At 27.3% G+C, this 14699-nt stretch overlaps 2 protein-coding genes across 3 annotated transcripts in view; one reads left to right on the top strand and one right to left on the bottom strand.

Moving 5' to 3' along the window:
• Window positions 1-2870, top strand: part of Dcx-emap (Doublecortin-domain-containing echinoderm-microtubule-associated protein) — a 71815-nt gene extending 68945 nt beyond the window's left edge. For both annotated transcript variants that reach the window (XM_074257820.1, XM_074257821.1), the window contains 3 exons: window positions 32-214; window positions 1183-1278; window positions 1366-2870. In XM_074257820.1, the coding sequence (XP_074113921.1) occupies window positions 32-214; window positions 1183-1278; window positions 1366-1634 (548 nt within the window). In that variant the 3' untranslated portion in view covers window positions 1635-2870. The remainder of the gene's footprint in view (window positions 1-31; window positions 215-1182; window positions 1279-1365) is intronic.
• Window positions 2871-6325: 3455 nt separating this feature from the next.
• LOC141536894 (protein max-like) lies at window positions 6326-14429 on the bottom strand. The gene is made up of 3 exons (XM_074257678.1): window positions 8065-14429; window positions 6648-6888; window positions 6326-6558 (listed from the first exon to the last, which is right to left on the bottom strand). The coding sequence occupies exons 1-3, from the start codon at window positions 8128-8130 to the stop codon at window positions 6482-6484; spliced, it is 384 nt and encodes a 127-aa protein (XP_074113779.1). The 5' UTR covers window positions 8131-14429; the 3' UTR covers window positions 6326-6481.
• Window positions 14430-14699: the final 270 nt, after the last annotated feature.

Genomic DNA, 14699 nt, shown 5'->3' with positions numbered 1-14699 from the left:
ATAATATGATTAATTATTTTTTTATGCTTAGCTGGAGAAATTATTGCTATGGGATCACAAAATGGTAGTGTATATCTATTCCGTGTGTCCCGCGATGGATTTTCTTATAAAAAAAGCAACAAAATTCGAGGAACTCAGCCATTGGTCCAACTGGATTGGAGCTCGGATAGTAGATTCTTGCAGACAGTAACTCAAGACTATGATTTAGTTTTTTGTAAGTGTGTTATTTTTAAATTTATATTTTAATCATTTTTCATTGTGATTTTAATAAATAACTTTTTTGTTTGAAAAATTTGTAAAATTGCACAGTTTTAACGCACAACATTGAAAGTGCTAAATTCTTCTTTAGCAAACTTATTACTGCATAGATTAATGGTTCTATAATTTAAAACGTACAGTCTAATTTTACTTAAATCGAATTTTTATAAATTGAAAACTCTGATTTATATAAAAAGTATTTTCAAATAAATTCACTTGAATGTTTCTACGTTGAATAAAAAGATAAAATTTTGTTGAGACAAGAATTTTTTGGCTTAGAAATTTATGCAAATGAATTTTGTATATTTTATTGATTTCTTCTCAAAAGAATATTTTTTTTTTTTCTTTTTTAATACACGGAAAGAACAAAATTACACTTCATATCCTCCTATATTATACTCAGTATAATCTGTGATGAAAAAAAAATTTCAGCTAATATCAAATATAATCCAGATTATACTAAATTATTTTTAAGAAATACATAAAAAAATGAATAATAAAAAAAAATTATTTATCACAATTTTAACAAATTTAAAAAGAAAAAAGTTGAATATCACAATTTTTGAAAAAATTATATAATCCAAGATTCTACTTAGTATAATTCAAATTATACGGGATATTTTTTCGGATTATATCCAGTGTAATCTTACAAGGTATAACCAGAAAAATTACTTCTTCAAATCAGAGATTACACTGAGTATAATACAAAAATAATTTAGTATCATCTGGATTATATTTGATATTGTCTGAAATTTTTTTTCACCACAGATTACACTAAGTATAATATGGGAGGATATAAAGTGTAATTTTGTTCTTTCCGTGTAGACTAAAAAAAATAAAAATTATTTTTAACATAAATTTAAATCATAATTATTTTTCAAAGTTTATCTAAAATTTTTCATTTTTTTTTTTTTTTTTATTTAGGGGATGTTAAAGCTCTACAGTCAGAAAAAAGTCCAATTGTAATGAAGGATGTAAAGTGGCACACTCACAATTGTACTGTTGGATACATGGTTTCTGGTGAGCTAAAAACTGTTTTGTAATGAAAATCACATAGTTAAAAATTTTTTTACAAAAAAATTTTGAATAATGGTAAACTTTTTTCAGGTATGTGGAATAATCGATATTACCCACTGACAACAGTGATAACAACGTCAAGCCGATCAGCAGCTCACGACATGTTAGTAAGTGGAGATGCTGAAGGTTATTTGAGACTCTTCCGATTCCCTTGTACTAGCGCGAAAGCTGAATATGTGGAAGAAAAAGTCTACAGTTCACTTGTCGCATGCGCTAGATTTTTGTACAATGACCAGAATGTTGTAACTGTTGGTGGTACTGACGCAGCTCTCATGCTTTGGGAATTAGTTGACGAATAGGTGAATAAATAAGTAAAATATACGAGAAGAAAAATAAAAAAAAATTTTTAATGAATTTCAAACTTTTAATAGAAAACGAGCTCCGAACGCCGGCCGTAAGTGGAGATCAATTTTTAAATTCAATCGTAACTGCCGTGACTTTGATTTTTAAAATACAAAAGAAAAATTGTTTTTTTTATTCCGTAAAACAGAATTTTACTAACCGTACTCAACTGGTCGATCGTCATCGACGTTAATAACACTTAATTTTATTAAAAATGTTAGTATCGATAACAATGAAAAAAATTTTACATGGAACGTTGTCATATTTATCGACACGAACGCTTAAAACTCCTAAACTATTGACTTTATGCTCATAACGTAACTGACGTGTTGTGTAGAAAATATAATTCTCTACAAGAAAATAATTGACAATTATTATATTAAAATTAATAGTTTAAGAAAAAACTAGCGTTAACTATTTTTGTGTGTTCATAACAAACACAAACGCACAGAATATTATTTTAAATTAAATATACTCATAGGTATAAAATTTAACTATTGTCATTTTATTAATAAATTAATTTTAAATCGATAATAAATCGATTAATAAATATAAATATATACGTAGAGACGCGGGCGTCTCAATCATATAAATAATCTAGTTCAATTGTATCAGTTGTTCATCCAATAGCAAAAATCAGCTTCAATCGCCTAGCACTCATTTAATTATTCAATTTCAACAATAATTATTTAGTTAGCAGGGCAATTATTGCCAATAACAACTGCCCATCATCATGATTCTAATTATTTCAAAAATAACTTTTCACAATTACAATAATCAATTTAACTTTTACCATTATTTATAAGTGGGGACTTTTATTTTTTCTTTTAATGATTTGTAGCAAGAAGTTCAGAAGTTTTGAGATTTATTAATTTATTACTGAGTTTTCGTATACCGATCTTTTATATCGCGTTGCTGATGTCATAAGGGCGTAAAATAAAAATCCTATTTTTTTTTCTAAGTCCAAAAAAAATTTTTAGTTTGGAAAAAATTTTTTGTTGCATTTCTTCACGTTTCATACAAAAATACGTTGATTCCCGAAAAAAAAATTTTTTGTACGCCCTTATGGCATCCGAGGTGGGTCCCGAGAGCCATAAGGGCGTATAAAAAATTTTTTTTTGAAAACCGACGTATTTTATCATGAAATGAGCAGAAATGCAAAAAAAAAAAAAAAAAAAAAAATTTTCTTCAAACTAAAAATTTTTTTGGACTTAGAAAAAAAAATAGAATTTTTATTATATGTCCTTATGGCATCTTGAGCGCGATATCTTCTTAAAAACTAGATCAATTAAGCTTCAAACAAGCAAACAATGATTTGGTAGGAAATAACTGAAGATAGTTTTAATTATAAAAATTTTTACAATCATAATTGGACACCCCACTTGTAAATAATTATATAAAAAAGTCTTGATATTTAATCCTGCAGTTTAAAGAAATCTTTACGGTTCTTTGAATTGATGGATTTTGATAATAAATAAAAAATAATGCACGTAAAATAGCAAATAATGTCGCTGGACGACGCAAAATATATTAACAATAATAATAATTTTTAATTTAACTTGGTATCGATAAAATGTTCACTACATTGTTCATGACATATATATGGTTACACATATATATTGTATTTAAACGAATATGTATTGTATATTTATAATAGATTAATAGGTTTAGGTGAAGCACAAGGGAATTTTTCGAGTGAATACTCAAATATTAATTATCATAAATTAAGATGATTATAATTATATGTACAATTAACCCTTGAGCTTCAGATGAATAAAGAATATCTTTAAAAAAAATTATTGAAATTTCATTTATTTTCTATTAACTAAGAAATTATTTTTTTTTTAATTTATTGCTCAAAAATTTGGTTAGTTATATCAAGTACACTGAGGAACAAAATTTCTTTTAGAAATAATAGGCGTTATTTATTTATTTCAAATAGAATAAACGCCGATCGACTATATAAGGGAGAGTGGGGCATAACGGCCCACTTAAGCTAGTTATTTCTTTTTGTGATTTCTAACTATAACATTTGTTTATTTTCCGTCTATTTCGAATAAATCAGTCAAAATTTTGCAGAAAATCGAAAAAAAAATTTTTTTTTTCCTGGGCATGATGGCCCACTCCCCAAAAAAAGCACATAAAAAAAATTTTTTTTTACTGAAATTACCATCAAAATCAAAATGAAACAAAAAAAGGACCTCAGTTAAACAAAAAAAAAAAAAAAAAAAAAAAAAAACCAAACCCAAAAAAAAAATGCTTAAAATATAAAAATTATGATTGCCATCATTAGAGGTTTTAAACCTACCTACAAAAAAAAGTACAGAGATGGTATTCGGCAAATAATTGGTTACATTCTTTGTAAAAATTCTCTTAAAATAACACAAAAAAATTGTTAAGGTAGTACCCTCGCCAGAATAGTTTTCTTAGGATTTTTGGAACGAAGTTTCTTACGGCAAGCTTGGAGGAGATAGGGATTTTGCTCGGGGACCTAACTGAAAAAAATGTGATAGTAAAACCGTAAGAAAAAAAGTCTGGAAAAAAAAGCGTTAAATGAGCCGTGCGCAGGCACTGCAGTCGTATACACAGCGAGTAGTGTATAATATCTTATCTTTTTCCCTCTTTCTTTTCGTTCTCTCATTTCTTCTCTCTCCATTACCACTCCGCCCCGCCAATGCATAGTATATTGCGTGCTTAAAGGTAAAAGGGCTTATAGCTAAGGGTTAATAGGGATTTGTGGTGAAAGGGCGTATAGAAAAAAATTTTTTTTTGCCATTCGTTTTAAAATTATCTAAAACGTAAAAATCTGTGAAAAAAAAAAAAGTTGGTATCCTAAAGCTGAAAGCGCGTATCTCAAGATATACGCCCTTTTAGCTTTAAGAAAAGTACAACTAAAGGTAAAAGGGCGCATAAAAAAAATTGTAGTTTTGATAACAAATGTTAAATAATAGTTTCACAAGACGAGTTATGCTCAAATAACAGCCCCATTTACAAAGTTCAATATAAACAAATAGAAAATAAATCAATCAAAAACAAATTACGTAAAAATTAAGTAATAAAAAAAATCACAATGACAGATAACATTCAAATATTTTGAAATTTCCCGCTTTTTTTTAAGCATTGTAATATTTTAAAATTATAACATTTGAATATTCTAAAATTTCTTATTTTTCTTCAAACATTATAATTTCATGATAATTGTTCATGTCTTTAAATTTTATAATAACTATTTCTTAAAATAAAAAGCGAGAGAATAATCACGCGTACTTTATTGTTTTTTGGATATATTTTGTTTTGTAATTTTAACAAATTGTACAGTTGAGTTTTTACGCGGGTATACTACCACAGAAAGTTTTTTTCACATTTTTAAACTACAAATATGTTCCTTTGTAAATCGGGCCGAAAAAAAAATATACGCCCTTTCACCTTTAGATCACCAAAATTTTAAATTCTCAAAAGTAAAAGAGCGTATGATTAAAGACATACGCCCTTTTACCTTTCAAATTTTTTTTTTTTCAATTTTAAGTGTAGAATGTGTCTACTACTTAATTGGCAATAAAAAAAAAAAATATGCGCCTTTTTACCTTTAGGCACGCGATATACTCATGAATTTATGAACTCGTATTTCTATGTCATTTTATGTTGTCAAACAAAAATAAAGAGACACATTTTGTTATTTTAGTTGATAATGTGAATCACGATTTTTTTTTATTTTACGTAATTTATTTTATTATTTCTTAAAATACTAAATTTTTGACCATCTAGTTTCAGCGATATTTAATTTCAAAGTTTGAGTTTTGAACACTCTTATACATTACGGTATACGGGATATCCAAAAGTTTACCTACAAACATTTTTATATCTCAGAAACTTCTCTTAGGATCTTTTTAAAAAACCTAAGTAACGTTAACTAACAATTAAACAATTTTTTTAAAATAATTTCATTGATAATTATCACCCAGTTTCAGAGATATTTATTAATAAGTAATGAAAAATTTACTGGACTTTAGCCGAGGAAGGGATACGTTAATAAAGCTATGGCAACAACGCAAGTTTTGTGAACCGCGAAAAAAGTATGACACGCGCATGCGCTGAAAAATTTGAATAGTTTAATGCACGTCAGATGTGATATCATAATGCAAAAAATTTAATTACTGATTTTTCTGAAAAAACAAAACAATACTGTCAATTATATTTTTTCAGACATTGTAATTATATTTCCGAATAAATGTATGTAAATAAATAAATAAATAAACGCATGTATCAAAACAGAGATTAGTCTACAATTAGTCCAAAACACTACAGTGTAACTACTATAAAATATATCAACGCTCATGCAGTGTTGCCAGACTTTTCAAACGATCAGTTTCTCGTTCGCGATTGGCTGAAATAAGTACATAAACAGCAAAAAGTTTTAGGCTTGTCAATAATAACTCTCAAGTATATGTACCGTACACTCTAACATAAACTTTTGACTACGGAGGTCGCGAGGGTTCTACCTTAAATAATTAAAAAAAATTTTTAATTATTAATTATTTAAATGAAATATAAAATAATAAGCCTTAAAAAATTAAATTATAATTAGGGAGGAGAAATTAATTTTGACTTAAAATTTTTTTATTTTTTTTCTAAAGGTATATATTAAGTCATTATTATTCTTAACTATTAAATATATCTACACAATTTACATATTTAAAAATTAAACTATTATTATTTATTACATATTAATTCACTAGCATTCGTCGTCGGACTCTGATGACTCTTGTGATTCCGAAGCCTCCGAAGATTCCGAAGACTCTGGTGACTATGGCAAATCAAGCGCATCGAGTATTTCTTCATCCTCCTCCGTCAAATCGAAATTTTTTACTCCAAGGCTCATCACTGCAAAAAAATGAATATTAAATACCCTGGACTTAAAAATTTAATTTAAAAATATTTTTTAAGCAAAATAAAAATTCTGATCAGCTTACATTGACTCTCTAGAAGACTGTTTTCTTCGTTGATGGCCAGTATATCCCGACGAATTGAGAGCATGCGATGCTCTGTACTTCTGATGAAATCGGAGGTTTTTTTTAAAACTTTCATCCTGCTCTTCGCTAGCTTATTATCTTCATCTAATTCATTCACCGTGTTCTGCAATATTTCGAAATGATATTTCATTCCATCACGGCGCTTTTTTTCCAGCATAGTGTGGTAAGCACGTTTTTGGTTCTGTAAAAAAAAAAAAGTAAATATATAAAAATTATGGAGTTTAAAAAAATAAGATTATAATTATAAAAACGAAAAAAAGACCATTCGGCAGCCGAAATTGAACTAGATTTCATATACGTACAGAAAATAATATAATTTTGTTATAATATATTTATAATATGTTATATAACAAAAACTACGAGAAATTAGAAAAAAAAAATTAGGAAAACGGTTGACCCTGAAGGCCATCCCTGCAACTTCCCGCTACTTTCGTAATTAAACGCTCAAAATTGCGTTTATTACGTTTCTGAACTCGAAGAGCTCAAAAATATAATTTTCATGTAATTTTAAGCAGTTTTCGAAGCAGTTTTTCAAACTCTATGTTACATTTTTAAACACAAATTGATAAGACCGGAAATTTCGGTGTAATTCGAAAAAAACGCTTTCATTCGATTTCTTTCGTCAACGATAACTCACGAACGAATCAACCGATTTTGACCGGCTTGGTGGTGATCAACGTGGTTTTTTGATGTTAAGAATTGATTAGTTTTTGGAATTGTTCGATCGAACTGTTTAAAAGTGATTCAAAAAGAAAATTGATTTAAAAAAACTGTAATAGCTTTATAATCATGAGTGCAACAAGGATAGTACCGTTTCTTGCAGTGAGTGCGACGCGAGAAAAAGAGAAGATCGGCTGTTAAGTAAAAAGTGAGAGAGTTTAGTTTTTTAAAATAATAATTGATAAGTTCGTTTGAGCTCTTCGAGCTCAAAGAAATAGCTGTTCCAAGCTTTTAAGCTCTTCGAGCTCAAATAAGTTTAATAAAACCGTATTTTTTGAATTTTCAATCCATAATAACTTTTGAATGAATGAACCGTTTTTCATGCGCTTGGCTTTGAATAACGTTGATATTGAATAACATGTTTTGATATTTGTTTATACTTCTAAATAATTTGAAATTTCAATTTTAAGTCAAATTTTGGAGATGCAATTTTATTTTATTCTTATTTATATAGATAGATGTTAAAAAATATTTATTAAAATTTAATAAATTAAATAATTGTTATCAAATAATTTAAATTATCAATAGCTAAAAAATCTTTCTATCAGTGTAGAAGTTGCTGTTTTGTTTTTTAGTTAAGCGAATCAACCAGTACGTATAATGGAGAAAAATAAAAAATAATGTAATTAATACTCACTTTGATTTCTAATTCGCCGTTAGGCTTGTAGTACTTTTCTACAAGCTTGATATTGTTTCCACTCATTGTCAAAAAACTAAGTTTAAATTTTCAAAAATAAAAATCACTACAAAATAGCTAACTATTTGAGAAACTTGTCTTCTCGACAGACGCAAAAATAAAACTGAGCTATCTACAGAAGCGATTGGGTTTATATATCCCAAGAGTCGAAAACTGCACAAGAGCAATTAGCAAAAGGATCAACAGGAATTTTTGACAATAATAACTCTAATTTGTTCCAGGTAAATGGGATTTTACAAACTCGCTTTTAAGTACTGTCTCGTGAAAGACGATATGATGAGTAGATTAAATGGACGGAAAATTTTTTGGCGACATTATAAATTGTTAGACTTCTTTTAATTGTAATTTGTAGTAATATTTCATGTGTATGTGCGTCAAGGGTACAGTTAATACCTTAATCCCTGTATACTATCAACAGATTCGGTAGAATCTGGCGCCAAGTTCCGTTCTCAAGCCAGACTACCGAGTGTGTATATACCGTAAGCAGAATCGTTTTTTGAGGTTACAAGTTTTTTTTTTCAAATTTAATTTGATTTTTTTTTATATGATATTTTATAATAGTAGTTCATGCTTTTTATTACGCGTATTACTTGATTATTATCAATTATCTTTATAATTTCTATTTAAAATTATTAAAAATAATCAGCACAAACTATAGCGACCCAGATTTTTAGATTTTAACTTTTTTCTTATGTAAAAAGCGGACGGCCAGAGACTAAATAATATAACGATGCATGCTAATCTTATAATAGATGGGAAACTACAGTGAAAAAAAGATATTTGACAGCTTGCATTACACACGCCAGGCGGCGCAAGAATAACTTTTACATGAACTATAGCTTAAAGGGGATAGTTTGCCACCGGAAATGTATTAAATTAAAATTGTCAATTTTTATTATAATTACAAAAAAAACTGAAATCCGAACAAAAACAGTTTCACTGTAAAAAAAATCGTGCTAAGTCAACGTTCATAAGACTATTAAGAAAAAAAAAATTTTATTTCTTTACAAAAACATATAAAATAAAAAATTAAAAAATCCAAGTAACCGATATGGTTGTATATGATTTTCGAAAATTAAAAAAAAATTTTTGTAAATTTAAAAATTAAAAGAAACAATTTTGGAACGTACTTGGTGTGCGTTATTGTGTACTTCAATTTTTTTTTAAGTGTCCTAGTAGATACAATTTAGGAATTTCATAAAAAGTGAAATATTTCGTAACTACGCACACTAAATACGTTCCAAAATTGTTTCTTTTAATTTTTAAATTTACAAAATTTTTTTTTTAATTTTCGAAAATCATATACAACCATATCGGTTACTTGGATTTTTTAATTTTTTATTTTATATGTTTTTGTAAAGAAATAAAATTTTTTTTTCTTAATAGTCTTATGAACGTGGACTTGGCACGATTTTTTTACAGTGAAAATGTTTTTGTTCGGATAGGTATTATAGGGTAGCTACTCTTAATTACCCGCATGTCACAATTGTACGAAGTGTTCAGCCGTAGTGTTACTGAAATAAAAATTCAGGTAGCTGTCCCTCATAAAGCTACATCATTATCGATGGTCATATTTATGCATAATGAAAATATAATGGATATTTTATCTAATAGATCTCAGACGAGAATAATTAAAAATCATTTTCATTTTAAAATTATGTTAAAGTATATAATATATTTATAAACTACGGAATTACAGCCTGGGGAGGTGTATATGATAACACATTAAAACCTATTGTAAATCTTCAAAATAAAATGTTAAGCAAAATGAAAAATTCTGATGATTTATTAGGACCATTAAAGGTTAAACAATCTTTCGTTGTACAAGCATTAACTTATTATTTTTGTGAATGTAAAACTTTCTACTCTGAGAGAGTAATTAATACAAGAACTAGGCAGTTAAATCTACCAAAAATTAATAGAACACTAAGTACTAAAAGTGCAACTTATATTGCAATTAAATACTTCAATTTACTTCTAAGTAATCTGAAAGAGCTAAATTATAATAAATGGTTAAGAAAGCATATTGTGAGGTGGATAAAATCAATTATACTTTAAATCATGATAAATTGTATTTTTGTAAAAAATCTGTAAAATTATTCTTAATATACTCTGTTACGTACTTAGTTATTTTAATATTATGTGCTAATTTTTACAAATGTATTATATTTTTCTGGTGTCTATGCACAGGTTCTTTCTGCACTTCTATAGAATGTTTTACCAGAAGTAAATAAATAAATAAATAAATATAATATTTGAAATAATTAAAGTAAAATAAATAATTTTATTTTTCAAATTGTTTTTATGCAGGGGTGAATGTTAAGAATGAAAATTTCGATTTTCCAAGCTTTAGCTCCTTTAGTTTTATGTATATACTATATATCTATCTTCTATATAAATAAAAATAAAATGCCGCATGTATGTCCTCGCATCACTTGAGAACGGCTGGACCGATTGAGCTAAATTTTTTTTTTTGTTGTTTTCAAAATTTTTAGAAGAAGGTTTGTATGTAAAAAAATTTTTTAAAAATCCTCCCTCAAAGGGAATCACGGGGGCGTTAACAATGAAAAATTCCCGTTTGTAAACTATAGCTCCTATAGCTCCCAAATTTGGTAGAAATCTTTCGTAAGAGATATATAAATAATCTATGAACGAATTTTACGATAGCTCGCTCCTCAGTGGGTTGCGGGGGTGGATATTAACAATGAAAATTTTTAACTTTCAAATTGTAGATCCTACGGACGATAAATTTAGGTGGAGTCTTCTATATGTGATGCGGAAATGATCTACGAGCGGATTTTACAACAACCCACCCCCAATAAGGATTGCGGGGGTGGGTGTTAGAATGTTAAATTTCCATTTCCACACTGTAACTTCTAATACAGACTTGAAATTTGGTAGGAATCTTTTATTTAACGATGAATAATGCAAAATTTATTACTTATGATTTTATTAATTTTAGTTATTGCTCTAGATTAATTATTATTGTATTGAACTTATTGTTCGAATTTAAAAACTAATTGATCATTATAATAAAATAAAAAATTATAACAAAAACTTTAGTCATTTTGACTGAGGTTCAGCGAAGCGGACCGGATCGCTAGTAATTTATATAAAAATATAATCTCATATAAATTTTTAAATCAATATATTGTCAAACTTTTTTGTAACAAAAAATATGTAAGTTCGACGTTAATTCCTTCTTTTATTTATAATTATTATGTAAAATAATAAATTTAGCTATTATTTTCTATTTATTAATTATAAGAATAACAAAAAGGTAAGTTTATTATGATTGTTATTATTTTTATCAATTATTTATTTTATTATTGTACAGTATTTTTGTGATATTAACTATTGCACGCCTCATAGCGCGAAGCGCGTGAGGTTGTGCTTTACACTCGACTCGTCAATGTCAAGCAATTTTGCGATCTTTAAATGCCTCTATCTCAACCATATTACACTTATACAATAATTTAAGTAGATGTACACCGAGAAAACACTTATGTTAAGCCATCTTTTACTTTCTAAAATCATTTCTTGTTGTTATTTTGGAAAAAAAAAAACGTTTCAAAAAAAATTTTACGTGGACGTCCGGATGTCACCCCATTTAGGATGTACCAACGATTACTCCCGAACAAATTGATATTTCGAGACCGGGTTTTTTTTTATTAGTTCAAGATTGCGATGAACTGGGTCCGTATTTCATTTCAGTACTCTAGCTCCCCTTGTGGAAATAATTCTCTGAAAAAACTCTTGAAAAGTCTTTATAACTCTGAATAAGACTTTTCGAAAGTCTTCACATCCCTAACTAAGTAAACGAAAGACTTAATAAGTCTTCAAAACTCTGCAATACTCTTCAAAAGTCAAATTTTCCCTGCAATTTCGGAATTTCTCAAAGAGTTATTAAGACTTGATAAGACTTGTTCAGTTTTACAGGAAAAGAAGAAAATATTTCTTTTCAAAAAAATTACTTATCAGAATTAAATAAAATTATAAAAAAGAATTAATGCATGTTTAAAAAAAATTTTTTTTAAATAATATTTTCATCACGAAAATACTTTGATGGGCATCGAATCACTCATAGTTGAGCAAGTCAAAACATCAACAGCAAATGAAGTGCACTTGATGTTGGAAACAGATACTACTCAAAGAGTAAATCCAATCGGTATTTAATTTGGACTATCAAATATTAAAGTCAACTTTCTAGGTAAGAAAAAATTTTCTACCCACACGCTATCTGCTGGAATTAATTGATACCTAATATATTTTAGTTTACGAATTTACAGTTAGAATCTTTGAGTGTTCTTAGTTTCTAATAGGTGGCATGTGGTTAGAAAATTCTTTCCTACCTAGAAAGTTGACTTTAATATTTGATAATCCAAATTAAATACCGATTGGATTTACTCTTTGAGTAATATCTGTTTCCAACAGCAAGTGCACTTCATTTGCTGTTGATGTTTTGACTTGCTCAACTATGAGTGATTCGATGCCCATCAAAGTATTTTCGTGATGAAAATATTATTTAAAAAAAATTTTTTTAAAACATGCATTAATTCTTTTTTATAGTTTTATTTAATTCTGATAAGTAATTTTTTTGAAAAGAAATATTTTCTTCTTTTCCTGTAAAACTGAACAAGTCTTATCAAGTCTTAATAACTCTTTGAGAAATTCCGAAATTGCAGGGAAAATTTGACTTTTGAAGAGTATTGCAGAGTTTTGAAGACTTATTAAGTCTTTCCTTCACTTAGTTAGGGATGTGAAGAATTTCGAAAAGTCTTATTCAGAGTTATAAAGACTTGTCAAGAGTTTTTTCAGAGAATTATTTCCACAAGGGTCGCGTATTTTTTTTTCTTTAAATTGACTTTTTAAAAAATTCACTATCACATACACGTACAGAAAACGAACTTTTTTGTCTTTTCTTTTTCTTTTTTTTATTTTCCTTACGTGAAAACGATGGCGCCACTTAATCCAGTTAAAATGAAATAAAGCAGTTCATTATTTTTTTTTTTTTTTTTTTTGGTACTTCTGTGTATAACGAGTATATACGAAATTTAATAATAATAATAATAAAATATAAAAAAATTAAAAAAAAAATTTTTTTTTTTTGCTAACTGTGACATACCAGACTTTTTTGTATTTACAGAAACATATAGAATTCAGGAACTAAATAACGAAAAATAAATACTTATTGTTTATTTTTTTATTATTGTTGAATTATATACAGACGCTAAGCAGTACTGGCTAAACATTTAAAATACCTAGATACCGATTAGTTATAACCTGCAACATCACTAGATTTTTTTTTCTCTCTAGATGGAGCCACAAGAGGAATAAGTGTCTTTATATTTAAAAAAAATAATATTTTTTTTTTTAAACTGCATACGCAAATGGCGTGAAGAATTTTTTATATTTTACTTTAATCAATTTTATTGTGAAATATGAGATTATGAGGCGTGCACTTTTGGATTTTCCAAACTTTATTTTTAAATATAAAATCTAATGATTTGTGGTGAACGAGTAATATTATTGATTTTTCACATTGTATTTACTTAAAAAAAATAATATGACGAGATTAGATGAGAAAAATAATTAGAAATTAGTGTCATCAAATTTTTGACGTGAAATTATCAATTTTTATAGAATTTTGAATAATTATTAAATGAATCCTTGAAGTAAAAACGTTTAAAGTGTTGTAATACAAGCTCCGCTATCCAACATATACGTTTGTTAATTCTACTAGGATTCTTATTGCTAACTAAGGCATTTATTGCTAAATTCTCATTTTTTTTTTTTTGTAATTAATTTGTAAGAGTATTTTATGATTATCTTCTGTGGATCTAATACAATAAATTTTATTTATTAATAAATGATCGATGAAATTTTTTTAGAATTTAATTTTCGGGATAAAATTTTAATAACTATGATAATTATTAGGGCTGTACAATTGAGCCGTTTAAGCCGGCTAAAAAAGTTAGCCAAGCTAATTAGCTAGCTGGCTGTTCGGCTTAGCTAGTTAACTTAAATTAGCTGAGCTAATTAGCTAAAGGCTGTCAGCTAAATGGCTAATTGAATATTTTATCAAGTATCTATATAGTATCTACATTTAAATATTGTAATGGTAAAATTTAATTGGAAATTGGCTTATCATACACTTCTAACAAAAATTGAGGGAGCACGATAAAAATCCAAATTTTTGGGAGATTTTCAACAGGTTGTAACTAGTGGAAAAATCATCGTACAGCAAGTAAAAAAAAAAATTCGAGTTTACAAATGGTTATTTTCCAGTAAACTTAAAAACATACTTAAATTAATGACCACGATTGTATATTAATTTTAATTGTAATTTGTGAAAATTTTCGTAATCAATTTTTTTTTTAGTTGCGCATTTTTTTTTTTTTTTTTAATGTATCAATAAAATCAAATAGAAATTTCGTTCAAAAAAATTAAAGTGGTGATCCCACTTGAAAATATTTACTAAAAATTTTTAAACCCTAAATTATTGGAAAAATTGTGCTTAGATGATCCTTAAATATTTTCTATCCAAGCATTGCATTGTATTTTTGAAAAGTATA

This window comes from Cotesia typhae, unplaced genomic scaffold (assembly GCF_013202065.1).
Source record: "Cotesia typhae breed Kobodo isofemale line unplaced genomic scaffold, CoteBio_Ctyphae scaffold_45, whole genome shotgun sequence".
Lineage (NCBI taxonomy): Eukaryota > Metazoa > Arthropoda > Insecta > Hymenoptera > Braconidae > Cotesia > Cotesia typhae.
Note: the sequence above shows the minus strand (reverse complement) of the source record. Positions and strands in the feature narration are given on the sequence as shown.

Excerpts from the sequence above, each read along its gene's own strand:
- LOC141536894 (XM_074257678.1), bottom strand. The coding sequence starts at position 8,130 with ATGAGTGGAAACAATATCAAGCTTGTAGAAAAGTACTACAAGCCTAAC. Across the intron at positions 6,889-8,064 it reads ACGGCGAATTAGAAATCAAA|AACCAAAAACGTGCTTACCA; the intron begins GTGAGTATTAAT and ends TTTTTTTTACAG. Across the intron at positions 6,559-6,647 it reads CAGTCTTCTAGAGAGTCAAT|TGATGAGCCTTGGAGTAAAA; the intron begins GTAAGCTGATCA and ends ATTTTTTTGCAG.